The 14,576-nt window shown below is 43.6% G+C and overlaps 1 protein-coding gene across 3 annotated transcripts in view; it reads right to left on the reverse strand.

The window, feature by feature from the left end:
- mier3a (mesoderm induction early response 1, family member 3 a) overlaps positions 1 to 14,576 on the reverse strand; it is a 45,301-nt gene that overhangs the window by 26,088 nt on the left and 4,637 nt on the right. For 2 of the 3 annotated variants that reach the window (XM_031802447.1, XM_031802445.1), the window contains exon 3: positions 9,297 to 9,442. In XM_031802447.1, the coding sequence (XP_031658307.1) occupies positions 9,297 to 9,442 (146 nt within the window). The remainder of the gene's footprint in view (positions 1 to 9,296; positions 9,443 to 14,576) is intronic. The other variant, XM_031802446.1, reaches the window with a different exon arrangement.

A 14,576-nucleotide genomic window follows, 5' to 3' on the forward strand; every position in this document is an offset into this window, starting at 1 on the left:
CAGTTATTTAAATATTGCAGTTATCATGACCAGATTATGTTGATTGGGCCCCCCCTGGTGGTTGAGGCCCCGTGACTTTTTCCTCCTACTGCTCTACATTTTTTCCAGAGCAAACACTGTTTTGCTGTTTTAAAGCCAATTTCCTGGAATTCTACACATTTTGCCCTGTCTCGTGTTCATATGATACTTTAGTGACTCCACAAAATTGATTGGGCCCCCCCTGGTGGTTGAGGCCTCATGGGATCAATCAATTTTGTGGAGTCACTAAAGTATCATATGAACACGAGACAGGGTCAGATCTTCCGGGAAGTCATCAAATTAAGTCTCTCGGACATTTGGTTTCTGTTTTATTACATTTCGGTAATTTTTCCACTCTTCTGGAAAATGCCACCAGATGGCGACTGCCTGCTTATTGCAAATGGACAAAACACCAAAGTGACGTGGCCATTTCTCGTAAACGGAGACAAAACTCAGTGAGCGCAGGTTTGGCCAAATGGGCTTTTTAGCCCAGAAACAAGATGGCGTTGAGGCCTCAACACTGAGTTAAGGCCCATTTTCTGGGATTAAAAGGTCAAAAACTGTAATAAGCTTCTCGTCAAATTACATGAACCTATGGTGTCAGGAAAAAAGAACCAGCCATTTAGCTACTGTAATTTATAAGAAATCGTACAATTGGTGATAGTTAAGTATAAACTTTTTTTTTTTTTTAAAGACAGATCCAGTTGCGGCATTTCGGAGCTCTACGTGATTTCTGTGATTTTCTGAAATCATACACACGGGAGTGCCAGTGTGAGGCTAATAGAAACAGTGCCTGCAAGTTACCTGCGTTTGAACTATCAAAGAACCATCAGACCTAGAGCTCTGAAACGTTATATACATGTTCTAGAGCTTAAGTCGATAGTTCACTGTGAGTTATGTGGCTCTAGAAGGTTCTCAGGCTGAGAAACAGCCTCGTACATTTCAATTCATTTTGACCATCGCGAAAATGATGACATTTAGAAAAGTCCCAGAGTTACAAGACTAGGTGCATTGAAACCGCCTCGGCCCCTAAAGACGGACCCTAACGTTTGTCCGATAGCTCTTGCAGGGATCCCGTAGCAATGCCCGGACAAAGTGCATTTTCAGCACTAATTAAGGTCACTGCTTGGGCTCCGAATGACCTATTCAGCCGAAACTCGGGGTCGCCTCAGCTAGGCCTACACAATATCATAACTGGACCCGCAGCTAGAATGTAACTATGTGCTTTACGTTTTTATTATAGTTTAAACAGAAGGAGCTGTGAATTTTGGGCCTGCTCTAACATGTGATAGTTGGCTTCTAAACGTGTTGGACAAAGTGGGTTTGGTGTCAAAATGAGATCTTATTGACTGATGAAGGCTGACTTTTGTAATACGTTTAAAAAGTGATGAACCATCACCAAAATGACAGACTGAAATCAACACCAACGATCGATGGAGAGGAACCACCATCACTGCCCGGCCATCCAGAGTTCAACGGGCAGGTCAATTGGGCATTTCTGCAGCATATTAGAGCATGTCAAATTCGTGATGGTAAATGCCCATTGTAAGACATTGCAAATGGACAGCCATGCACCTGGTGATCGGAACAGATTTTTTGAAATGGTGTTTAACGTCCCACTTCTCTCTCATCAAACATGACAAATAGACCTAGGTTGATTCAGGGCTTAACATAGTGATATATCATTTGGTCAGTATAAATGCCATTTGGACATGGTTCACTGACTTTTGGGTTCGGAAACCGACTTCCCATGATCATGGCAAATGGACATAACATCCTGATTTGGTACTTTCCTTTCAAATATTTTTATTAAAACACACAAGAATGGTGTATAGGTATACAAGATAAGAATTGTATACCTATCTAAACATAAAAGAAAATACAGTAACAACAAGACCCAGAGTTCTGGGTGCAAAACAAATAATACAAAACACGCCATACAAAACCAGGACATGTAGAAAGAAAGAGGGTAGATGTCCGTCCGTCCGTCCACTTATTCCCCCCTACCCAACTGCTCGGGTGGCAGGGCCAGCACATGCTGCCCATAGGTAGATTAAAATATTACAATTGAGAGTGCGTTAATAAGTACAAATTCACAGCGCCGACTCGTCTAAGTAGGAGAGGAAAGGCTGCCAGATTTGATCAAATGTTGATAATTTATTGTTCAGAATATATCAAATTCTTTCTAAGTGTACAGTGTTTGCCAATTCGCTGAGCCATAATTTGGTAGAGGGCGCTTCCCTCCTTTTCCAAAACAACAAGATTCGTTTTTTTGTCGAAATGAGACCGTAAGAGATTAGTTGTTTTGGGGGGGGGGGGGGGTTGGTTAATCCATTTAGGGACTCAGATACTCCCAGGATTATCAGAAGCGGGTCTGGATCTATTGAAGTCTCCAGAACTTCAGAGAGGATCCCAAAAATTCCACACCAATAACCATGCAAGTTAGAGCATAGGGCAAAGCAGTGGTGTAGTGTACCCTGCGCAGCCTGACATTTGTCACACGTAGGGGATGTATCAGGAAATATCCTGTGCAGTTTAGTTTTGGAATAGTGTCATCTGTGTAATACCTTGAATTGTATGAGACGATGTCTGGAATTAATGGAGCATGTGTGGATATACTCCAAGCTCTTTTCCCAGTCTGCCACCGAGATGTCAGTCCCTAGTTCTTCCTCCCATTTTGCCTTAATGGCATCTGTAGAAGGTGTGCTAACAGATTGAAAAGCATCATATAGACGCGATATCAGTTTGAGGTGGGGCATAATTTTATGCATCCGTCAAACATTGAAGGTTTAGCATTCCCAAATGTTGGGAGGTGTTTTCTAAAGTAGTATCTAATTTGTAGGTATCTGAAAAAATTACTTCTGGGAAGATTAGAAGTTTCCCTCAGCAACTCAAAGGAAGCAAATGTCCCTTCTATGTATAAATCCCCTATGGTACTTATCCCCAACTCTCCCCATCGCTCAAAGGTGTTATCAAGGTTAGAGGGGGCAAAAGGAGGGATTCCTGGCGACAGGGAGCATGAATGACATTGGTCTAAGCTCAAAGTGGACTTTAATTTGCTTCCAGATTCAGACTGTGCTATGTATAATAGGATTGTTACAATAAAGTGACATCTCCAGACTGACAGGCGACAAAATCACAGCGCCGATAGAGAAGGGGTGACACTCCTCACGCTCCATACTAAGCCAGCTGGATGACAGAAGTGAGTCATCCAGCAGAAACATAACGCGGAGGTTAGCGGCCCAGTAATAAAATATAAAATTTGGGAGAGACAATCCTCCTTCCATCTTGGATTTACAGAGGTGTTTTATAATCCCAGATGAAAGGATTGATAATAGAGTCCAGTTGTTTATGAAAGGATTTCGGTATGAATACTGGGATGTTCTGATATAGGTAGAGCAGATGTGGGAGGAAGACCATTTTAATGGCATTAATTCTTCCGAGCAGAGAAATTGGGAGAGTTCTCCAAAATAGTATGTTTGCCTTGAGTTTTTGTATCAGAGAGGGGAAATTCTCTTTAAATAGTAAGGACTATTGTTTGGTAACTACAATTCCCAGGTAGGTTAATTTTTCTGAAGATGTTCTAGCCAGGACGTGTTTTGCGACCGTATGGGCATTAATTCACTCATTCCAATTGATTCTGTATCCCGAGAAGGTACTAAACAAATTGATCACATCAAGAATAGCTGGGATACCAGCCTGGGGTTCTGTTACATAGAGGAGGATGTCATCTGCGTATAGGGAAATCTTATTTAGAGTATCTTTAGTATTATAGCCGTGTATTGCTGCATGAGATCTAATCGTCTGAGCGAGAGGTTCGATAATTAGGGCGAAGAGCATAGGCGACAGCGCACAACCCTGCCTTGTCCCTCTGTGAAGGTTAAATCGGGGCGACAATGATTGGTTAGTGAGTATTCTGGCACAGGGGTTCCTATATAAAAGCTGGATCCAATTTATGAACCCATCTCCAATATTACATTTCTGTAGGACCTTGAATAGATTGACCAAGTTGAGTGGCCCTAAGGCCTTTTCGGCGTCAAGAGATATGACGGCAAGGTCCACGTTGGGTAACCTCATACATAATGTTGAAGAGGCGCCTGAGATTGAAGAATGAGTTTATGTTGGGGATAAAGCCGGTCTGATCCGAATGGACCAATTTGCCAATTAAAGTGCTAAGCCTGTTAGCTAGAGTTTTTGCTCAAATCTTTTGGTTCTTATGTATAACTGTAATGTACGCTTCATCCAAAGTAGACGGGAGAGCTCCATCCTCATTGGCCTAAACCAACATTTTGTGCAGGTAGGGAGAGAGCATGTTGCTGAATGTTTCATATAATTCACCAGGGTATCCATCTGGGCCCGGGGTCTTGCCACTCTTTAGAGATTTAATTGTTTCTCGAATTTCATCAAGAGATATTTCCTTATTCAGGAAGTTAGAATTACAGTCCTCCAAAAACGTTTGCATAATTAAAGGGTTAGGATCCGCTTTAGATGTATATAGTCTCATAAAACTGACAGAATCTGTCATTGATGTCTTTGGGGGAAATAATAAGTAATTCCCCAGATGCAGATTTAACTTTGTGAATTATTCAGTCATTCATTTTTTTTGTAGTAGTCTGGCGAGTAATTTGTGTGGTTTGTCACCAAACTCAAAATATTTTTGCTTGGCATAGAAAAAAGATTTTGCAATTTTAGCTAAGAGAATCTGATTATATTCAAATTTTAAAGAGGTAATTTTTTTATGTTTCTCCATAGATGGATGGCTAGCATTCTCCCTATCCAGTAAGTGAATTTGTCCCTCCAGTTTTCCTCCGTTTTGCCCACTTCCGGGCAGCCTGAAAGGAGATGACACAGCCTCTCAGATAAGCCTTCAGTGTTTCCCACAATAATGCTGGGGAAGTCTGTGTTGTCGTTGGTATCAAAGAAAAATGTAATTTGGCCTCACAGAATGTTGGTTCTGTGAGGAGCTGAGGATTCAACCTCCAGAACCTCTCGTTTGGTACAATGTCACCCATTCTCAGGGAGAAGGTGAGTGGACTGTGGTCCGAGATCATAATATCATGATACCTCACATTACAGGTATAGGGGAGTAGTCTAGCATCCACCAAAAAGTAGTCAATTCGAGTGTAAACCTTGTGAACATGAGAGTAAAAGGAGTATTCCCTCCCCGTAGGGTTAGCGATCCTCCATATATCAAATAAGTCAGATTTTTTTACGTAGGTATTCAAGAATTCGCTTGAATAGGAGGTAGGGGTTCACCGGGTAGAGGATCTATCCAAATATTGGTCTAGCACACAGTTAAGGTCCCCTCCAATGACCAGGTTAGTATGGGAGATAGCTGGAATCAGGGCAAGGACTCTTTTGAAAAAAAAGAGGGGTTATCAATGTTTGGCCCATAGATATTTAGTAGAGTTACTGAGGTAGAGTGGATTTCTCCTATTGCGATCACGTACCGACCCTCTTTATCCGCAATAGTGGTTTTATGTAGAAAGGGAATTCCTTTCCATACCAGAATCGCTGTGCCTCTTGTTTTCTAGTTGGGAGATCGGCCCACAGCTAGACAAAGGCAGAACGGCACAAAACATCAACTTGCTAACCAGGTGTCTGCGTCTGCCCAACCGTCACCCCCAGTCCCCTGCAAGCAATAAATAAATGTTAATAAGAATAATGTAAAGATTGTAAAATAAATAAAACAAAAATGGGGCAGTATCCGAAGGTGTCAGTGATGAAACCTGGAAGTAAAAATATGCATCACTCTGAGCACAGCCGGGATGAAAGTGAATTTAACATTAAATGAGAGCTGACCGCCATCCATTGGTCGGCTCAGCGTCTTTACATGTTCGGTAGCCCTGGTTGAGCCCATTTAATACGGTTTCACCCATTATGGTATAGTATGGATTCGAGTCCATGAGCAGACCCTAACACACAATGACAAGGCATTCTAATCTGTACGAGAGATTGGCGTACAGATTAGAATTAGGATAAACTTCTCTGCGTCCAAAACCGAGGAGAGACAAATCTTCTCACCAGAAGGCGGGGTAATTCTTAGTCTTGCAGGGAAGAACAAGGCTGGGCGAAGATTGAGTTTGTAGAGTTTGGTCATGACATCTCTGTAGTCGGTGCGGTGCTTTGCCACATCGGGCGCATAATCCTCATAGACACGGAATGGGTACCCTTTATGTGACAGGTTGCCCCTCATTCGAGCTTCACGCAGGATAAGATCCTTGGTCTTGAAACTGTGACGACAGATGATTACTGGGCGAGGACGTTGACCCGGTCCAGGTACTGGGACAAGGGAGCGATGTGCACGGTCCAGCTGGGGATCCGAAGCCAAAACATCTGAACCCATTGCATCCTTCAATAGCTTGGCGAAGAAGTCGGTGGGGCGAGAACCCGCCTCTACCCCCTCTGCCAGACCAACAACGCAAAGGTTATTACGTCTGGATCAACCCTCCAGGTCCACCACTTTCACAGAAAGCCTCTGCACACTATCTTGCAATGACGTGCATAGTTTCTCTAACTCGTCAATCCTACCAGCGTTGAATTCAGAAGCTTTCTCAAGGCCCACAATACTCTGGCCATGTGAAGCGACCGTTCAAATTATGCTCTCGATTTTGGTGTCCAGTTCAGCAATAGTGGCCTTAAGATCCTCAGCTATAGCAACATGTAGCTCCCCCAAAGCCCGGGTAAGTTCTGTAAGTGTCACGTTGTTGCATGTGCCTCCCGCCATGTCTGTCTCGTTGTTTAGTGGGGAGTAGGCCTCCGCAGTGGATTTATTGCCCTTTGGTCACTTATTACTTATTGTAGAGTCAGTATTATTGCATGTGCCTCCCGCCATGTCTGTCTCGTTGTTTAGTGGGGAGTAGGCCTCCGCTGTGGATTTATTGTCCTTTGGTCACTTATTACTCGGCATTTTCATATAAAAAGTTACAATCTTGTATTAGAAAGAAAATGTTGTAAAAAGTGCCATAAAGTAGGTTAAATTAGATTATTTTGCAAAAAAGTTGCAGGAGCCTCACACACACAGCAGTTCACTCCAACATGCTAGCTCCGCCCCCCTGATGTATGCCATTTGGCCATGGTTCACTGGGATTTTGATTTCCTAAGGTCATATATTGCAAACGGACAAAACCTATTTTATTGAGTTTGTCCATAAGGGCTAAGGTATGTTCATATGGTTGTTATATATGTATTATTGACAACAAAATATATATATATATATATATATAAAAATAAAAAGTAAATCATAAAAAATAAACTGTCCAGAAAGCACTTGAGGGAGTTGTATTTTATAATGAAAAATAAAAAAATGTTGACCCTTGGGTCTTGACTTTATGTCCATTTGCAATATGAACATTTACGGTGGAGCACGCTCGCCATCTTTGGGATTTTTGCTGTGTGACACTTTGCATTTGCTTTGAATGAACTGCTGTCGATTTGAGTGGTATTTGCGATCGTGTATATGCTTTGCCAAACGGCAACATGTTGCCAGTCATTTTTTGTACATTTCATGGGGGTCTTCCAGGTGGACTCTAATCAAGTTGTAGAAACATCAAGGATAATCAATGGAAACAGGAGTCTCGTAGCAAAAGGGTCTGGAATAAGGCGTTTTATTTTTATATACATTTGCAAACATTTCTAAAAACCTGTTTTCACTTTGTCATTATGGGGTATTGTGTGTAGATTGATAAGGAACATTTATTTAAACCATTTTAGACTAAGTCAGGCTGTAACGTAACAAAATGTGGAAAAAGTCTGAAACTTTCCGAATGCACTCTGTCCCCCCAAAAAACTTGCATAAACACACGGAATATAACATTGACATGCCTGTTAGGCAGGGGGCGTGTTACCCTATATTTCTCACAGTAACCACTTAGTCTAGTCATTTTTTTAAATGGTGCAGTTTATACTTATTTAGGAGTTAGGTCAGAATGCAGTTCTCCCTCCCTATGGCACTAGTATGCACCTGGGGAGGAACATTTCTCACAGAACAAGCAGACTAGGTAAATATACTGAACATAAATATAAAATGCAACATGTAAAGTGTTGGTCCCATGTTTCATGAGTGGAAATAAAAGACCCCAGAAGTGTTACATCTCTGTTAGTGAGTGTCTCGTTTGCCAAGATGCGCCACACCTGTTGGGTGATGGATTATCAAGAAGCGGATTAAAACAGCATGATCATTACACAGGAGCACAATGTGCTGGGGACAATAAAAGGCCACTAAAATGTGCAGTTGTGTCACAACAAAGCCACAGAAGTCTCAAGTTGAGGGTGCAATTGGCATGCTGACTGGTGGACTGTCCACCATCCGGCTTCTTCACCTGCAGGATCGTCTTAGGAAGGAGGGAGGGAAAGGGAGTTGCTCAATAGTATTTCTGTCTAATAAAGCCCTTGTGGGGAAAAACTAATTCTGATTGGCTTGGCCTGGCTCCCCAGTGGGTGGGCCTACGCCCTCCCAGGCCCACCCATGGCTGCGCCCCTGACCGGTCATGTGAAATCCATAGATTATGGTGTAATGAATTTATTTCAACTGACGGATTTCCTTCTATTAAACTCCGTAAAACTTTGGAAATTGTTTCATGTTGCATTTATATTTTTGTTCAGTATAGATAAATGATTCTATGGGTTTGTCAGATTGTTCTATTCATTACTATTTTTGTTTGTAGAGGAAGAGTAAAATGTGGACTGTTCTAACATCTTCAAAGTGCCCATTGACAAATATTTTTCAATGTCTCATATTTTTGGGTCGTGACGGCAATAATTTGCCGTGGCGCAGCACCACAGTTATATTAGTGCAGCGGAAAGACTGCTGCAAAGTGTTCTTTCCGCCAACAAGATGTGTGAACTGTTTGGTGGTCGCGACTTGGGAGTTTGTAACTACTACAGTAGTTGAGAACCCCTTACACACACACACACATTTATTATGTACCTCAAGGCTACACGTTGCTTTGGAGTGTCATGGAAAAACATTTGCGATTCAGAATATTGGCCCCATTGGATTACATTAGCGGGAGCTACTCTTTTGCCAGCGACAGCTGAAAGAAACAAAATATCCCAAATGTGAATGGTTTGTTTTTTTAAAAAATGCCCAAGTTCAATTTAGAAAAATCCGGTCCAACAAATAGTGAACGATCCCTTAATTACAAACAGAGCTCAAGTGTTCAATGAATGACATGTAAACCAATATGGGTGCATGCATGTGATGCATTATTTTAGATTTCTAGCCTGTCTAATTTTGCATCTTGTAACAATGACATCTGTGGAACATCAAATTGTACCTTCTCCAAATCTGCTATTTCAGCGCTGACGCTTGTCCCTTCCTCCTGCATCTCCTCGTCCTCCAAAGTTTGCTCATCATCATAGTCATGGACCAACATCTCTGCTGTCGGATCAAAGTCATGATCTTCTGAAGACAGAGAGCCAACTGGATAATAACAACACAGTAACATTAGACTTTGCTAGTTAATACGGTGAATGAGGTAAAGTACCAGTCAAAAGTTTGGACAGATCTACTCATTAAAGGGTTTCTTTATTTTTACTATCTTCTACATCACAGAATAGTGAAGAAATCAAAACACACACATATGGAATCATGTAGTAACCCAAAAAAAGTGTTAAATCAATATATTTTATATTCTTCAAAAGTAGCCATCCTGTGCCTTGAAGCAAGCTTTGCACACTCTTGGCATTCTCTCAACCAGCTTCATGAAGACTGCTTTTCCAACATACGCTGAGCACTTGGTTGCTTTTCCTTCACTCTGCGGTCCAAGTCATCCCAAACCATCTCAATTGGGTGAGAGTGGAGGACAGTTCATCTGATGAAGCACTCCACTACTCTTCTTCTTGGTCAAATAGCCCTTATACAGCCTGGAGGTATGTTTTGGGTCATTGGCCTGTTGAAAAACAAAATGATAGTGCCACTAAGCCCAAACCAGGTGGGATGGCATATCGCTGCAAAATGCTGTGGTAGCCATGCTGTTTTAAGTGTGCCTTGAATTCTAAAATATCACTGACAGCGGCACCAGCAAAGCACCATCACACCTCCTCCATGCTTCACGGTGGGAACCACACATGCAGAGATCATCCGTTCACCTACTCTGCATCTCACAAAGACTTGGCAGTCAGAACCAAAAAAAATCTCAAAATTTGGATTCGTCAAAAGGACAGATATCCACCGGTCTAATGTCCATTGTGCGTGTTTCTTGGCCCAAGCAAGTCTTCTTATTGACATGCTTTAGTAGTGGTTTCAATGAAGCATTTATTTGGGCTGCAAGCTGAGGAGCAGTTAATGCTAATGAACTTTGCTGCAGAGGCGGAGGTAACTCGGTCTTTCAATTCAAAGTGTATGGGTCACATGCGCCTAATACAACAGATGTAGACCTTGCAGAGAAATGCTTACTTACAGGCTCTAGCCAATAGTGCAAAAAAGCTATTAGGTGAACAACAGGTAAGTAAAGAAATAAAAACAACACTAAAAAGACAGTGAAAAACAGTAGCAAGGCTACATACTACCTCAATCAGCCTGACTAACCGGTGTCTGTATGTAGATATGGTTAAAGTAACTATGCATATATGATGAACAGAGAGTAGCAGTAGCGTGAAGAGGGGTTGACGGGTGGTGGGACACAATGCAGATAGCCTGGGTAGCTAATGTGTGGGAGCACTGGTTGGTCAGGCCAATTGAGGTAGTATGTACATGAATGTATAGTTAAAGTGACTGTGCATATGACAAACAGAGTAGCAGCAGCGTAAAAGTGGGGTTGGGGGGCACAATGAAAACAGTCCAGGTAGCCATTTGATGACCTGTTCAGGAGTCTTAATGGCTTAGGGGAAAAACTGTTAAGAAGCCTTTTTGTCCTAGAATTGGCGCTCCGGTACCGCTTGCCATGCGGCGGTAGAGAGAACAGTCTATGACTGGGGTGGCTGGGATCTTTGACAATTTTTAGGGCCTTCCTCTGACACCGCCTGGTGTAGAGGTCCTGGATGGCAGGCAGCTTCGCACCAGTGATGTACTGGGCCGTACGCTCTCCCCTCTGTATTGTCTTGTGGTCGGAGGCCGAGAAATTGCCGTACAAGGCGGTGACGCAGCAAGTCAGGATGCTCTCGATGTTGCAGCTGTAGAACCTTGAGGATCTGAGGACCAATGCCAAATCTTTTTATAGTTTCCTGAGGGGGAATAGGCTTTGTCGTGCCCTCTTCACGACGGTCTTGGTGTGTTTGGACTATTCTAGTTTGGTCGGTGATGTGGACACCAAGGAACTTGAAGCTCTCAACCTGCTCCACTACAGCCTCGATGAGAATGGGGGCGTGCTCGGTCCTCCTTTTCCTGTAGTCCACAATCTCCTTAGTCTTGGTCACGTTGAGGGATAGGTTGTTATTCTGGCACCACCCGGCCAGGTCTCTGACCTCCCTATAGGCTGTCTCGTCGTTGATCAGACACTGTTATGTCGTCTGAAAACGTAATGGTGTTGGAGTCATGCCTGGCCATGCAGTCGTGGGTGAACAGGGAGTACAGGAGGGGACTGAGCACGCACCCCTGGGATGCTCCGGTGTTGAGGATCAGCGTGGCAGATGTATCGCTACCTACCCTCACCACCTGGTGGGGGCCCGTCAGGAAGTCTAGGATCCAGTTGCAGAGGGAGGGTCCTTAGCGATGAGCTTTGAGGGTACTATGGTGTTGAACGCTGAGCTGTAGTCAATGAATAGCATAAGTGTTCCTTATGTCCAGGTGGGAAAGGGCAGTGTGGAGTGCAATAGAGATTGCATCATCTGTGGATCTGTTTGGGCAGTATGCAAATTGGAGTGGGTCTAGTGTTTCTGGGATAATGGTGTTGATGTGAGCCATTACCAGCCTTTCAAAGCACTTCATGGCTACGGACGTGAGTGCTACAGGTCTGTAGCCATTTAGGCAGGTTGCCTTTGTGTTCTTGGGCACAGGGACTATGGTAGTCTGCTTGAAACATGTTGGTATTACAGACTCAATAAGGGACATGTTGAAAATGTCAGTGAAGACACCTGCCAGTTGGTCAGCAGATGCCTAGAGCACACATCCTGGTAATTTGTCTGGCCCCGCAGCCTTGTGAAAGTTGACCTATTTTTTAAGTGTTACTCATGTCGGCTACGGAGAGGGTTATCATAGTCATCCGGAACAGCTGATGCCCTCATGCATGCCTCAGTGTTGCTTGCCTCGAAGCGAGCATAGAAGTGATTTAGCTCGTCCGGTGGGCTCGCGTCACTGGGCGGCTTGCGGCTGTGCTTCCCTTTGTAGTCCGTAATAGTTGGCAAGCCCTGCCACTTAATTAAGATGAGTGTCGGACCCGGTGTAGTATGATTCAATCTTAGCCCTGTATTGACGCTTTGCCTGTTTGATGGTTCGATACAGGGCAAAGCAGGATTTCTTGTAAGCTTCCGGGTTAGAGTCCCGCACATTGAAAGCGGCAGCTCTGTCCTTTAGGTCAGTGCGAATGTTACCTGTAATCCATGGCTTCTGGTTGGGGTGTGTATGTACAGTCACTGTGGGGACAACATCCTCAACGCATTTATTGATAAAGGAAGTGACTGATTTGGTATACTCCTCAATGTCATTGGAAGAATCCCGAAACATGTTCCAGTATGTGCTAGCAAAACAGTTCTTTAGCTTAGTATCTGCTTCATCTATAAAAGGAAAAGTGGTCAGATCAAGTCAATGATGCTTCCTGCTTTAACTTTTGCTTGTAAGCAGGAATCAGGAGGAACGAGTGGTGGTCGGATTTACCAAATGGAGGGCGAGGGAGAGCTTTGTACACGTCTCTGTGTGTGGAGTACGGGTAATCAAGAAATGATTTCCCTCTGGTTGGACATTTAACATGCTGATAGACATTTGGTAGAACGGATTTAAGTTTCCCTGCATTAAAGTCTCCGGCCACTAGGAGCGCCACCTCTGGGTGAATGATTCCTGTTTGCTTATACAGCTGACTGAGTGCAGTCTTAGTGCCAGCATCTGTCTGTGGTGGTAAATAAGCAGCCACGAAAATTATAGCTGAAAACTAGGCAAGTAGTGTGGCCTGCAATTTATTACAATATACTCTGCTTCAGGCGAGCAAAATCTAGAAGCTGGCCTCCCGGGTGGCGCAGTGGTTAAGGGCGCTGTACTGCAGCGCCAGCTGTGCCATCAGAGTCCCTGGGTTCGCGCCCAGGATCTGTCGTAACCGGCCGCGAGGTCTGTGACGCACAATTGGCCTAGCGTCGTCCGGGTTAGGGAGGGCCTGGTCGGTAGGGATGTCCTTGTCTCATCGCACACCAGCGACTCCTGTGGCGGGCCGGGCTCAGTGCACGGTGTACCCTCTGACATATTGGTGCGGCTGGCTTCCGGGTTGGATGCGCGCTGTGTTAAGAAGCAGTACGGCTGGTTGGGTTGTGTATCGGAGGACGCATGACTTTCAACCTTCGTCTCTCCCGAGCCCATACGGGAGTTGTAGTGATGAGACAAGATAGTAGCTACTACAACAATTGGATACCACGAAATTGGGGAGAAAAAGGGGTAAAATTCAACAACAACAAAAAAAATCTAGAAGCTTCCTCAGATTTCATGCTGTTTACAAATATGCACAAACCGCCCGTTCTATATGTGCCGTTCTATCTTGCCGGTGCAGCGTATATCCCGCTAGCTGAATATCCATGTCGTCATTCAGCCACGATTACATGAAACATAGGATACTACAGTTTTTGATGTCCCGTTGGTAGGATATTCATGATTGTACCTAGTCTTATTTATTGTCCAATGATTACACGTTGGCGAGTAATATTGACGGCAACGGCAGCTTTCCCACTCGCCTTCTGCGTGTCCTCACAAGGCATCCCGCTCTGTGTCCCCTGTACCTGCGTTTCTTCCTCTTGCAAATAACGGGGACGTTGGTCCTGTGTGTCTTGCTTGTTGAAGAAAAAAAACGGTCTAATCCGAGGTGAATGATCGCTGTCCTAATGTCCAGAAGCTCTTTTTTGCCGTAAGATACGGACGGTTCTCATGAGAACCAGTTTCTTCATAGCACTTGATGGTTTTTGCGCCTGCGCTTGAAGAAACTTTCAAAGTTCTTGAAATTTTCTGCATCGACTGACGTTCTTGTCTTAAAGTAATGCTTATTTGAGCTGTACATGCCATCATATGGACTTTGTATTTTACAAAATAGGGCTATCTTCTGTATACCACCCCTACCTTCAGACAACACAACTCATTGGTTCAAACATCCACAAATGAACCTTTAACAAGGCACACCTGTTAATTGAAATGGATTCCAGGTGACCATCTCATGAAGCTGGTTGAGAGAATGCCAAGAGTGTGCAAAGCTGTCATCAAGGAAAAAGGTGGCAACTTTTAAACAAATCTAAATATATTTGAGATTCTTGACACTTTTTTGGTTACTACATGATTCCATAGTTTTGATGTCATCACTATTATATTACAATGTAGAAAATAGTAAAAATACAGACAAACCCCTGGAATGAGTAGGTGTGTCCAAACTTTTGACGGGTACAGCACAACAAATTCATGGTTCCACCTGCATTAATACAACAAAAGGTCA

The sequence above is a fragment of the Oncorhynchus kisutch genome, linkage group LG23 (assembly GCF_002021735.2).
Source record: "Oncorhynchus kisutch isolate 150728-3 linkage group LG23, Okis_V2, whole genome shotgun sequence".
Classification (NCBI taxonomy): Eukaryota; Metazoa; Chordata; class Actinopteri; order Salmoniformes; family Salmonidae; genus Oncorhynchus; species Oncorhynchus kisutch.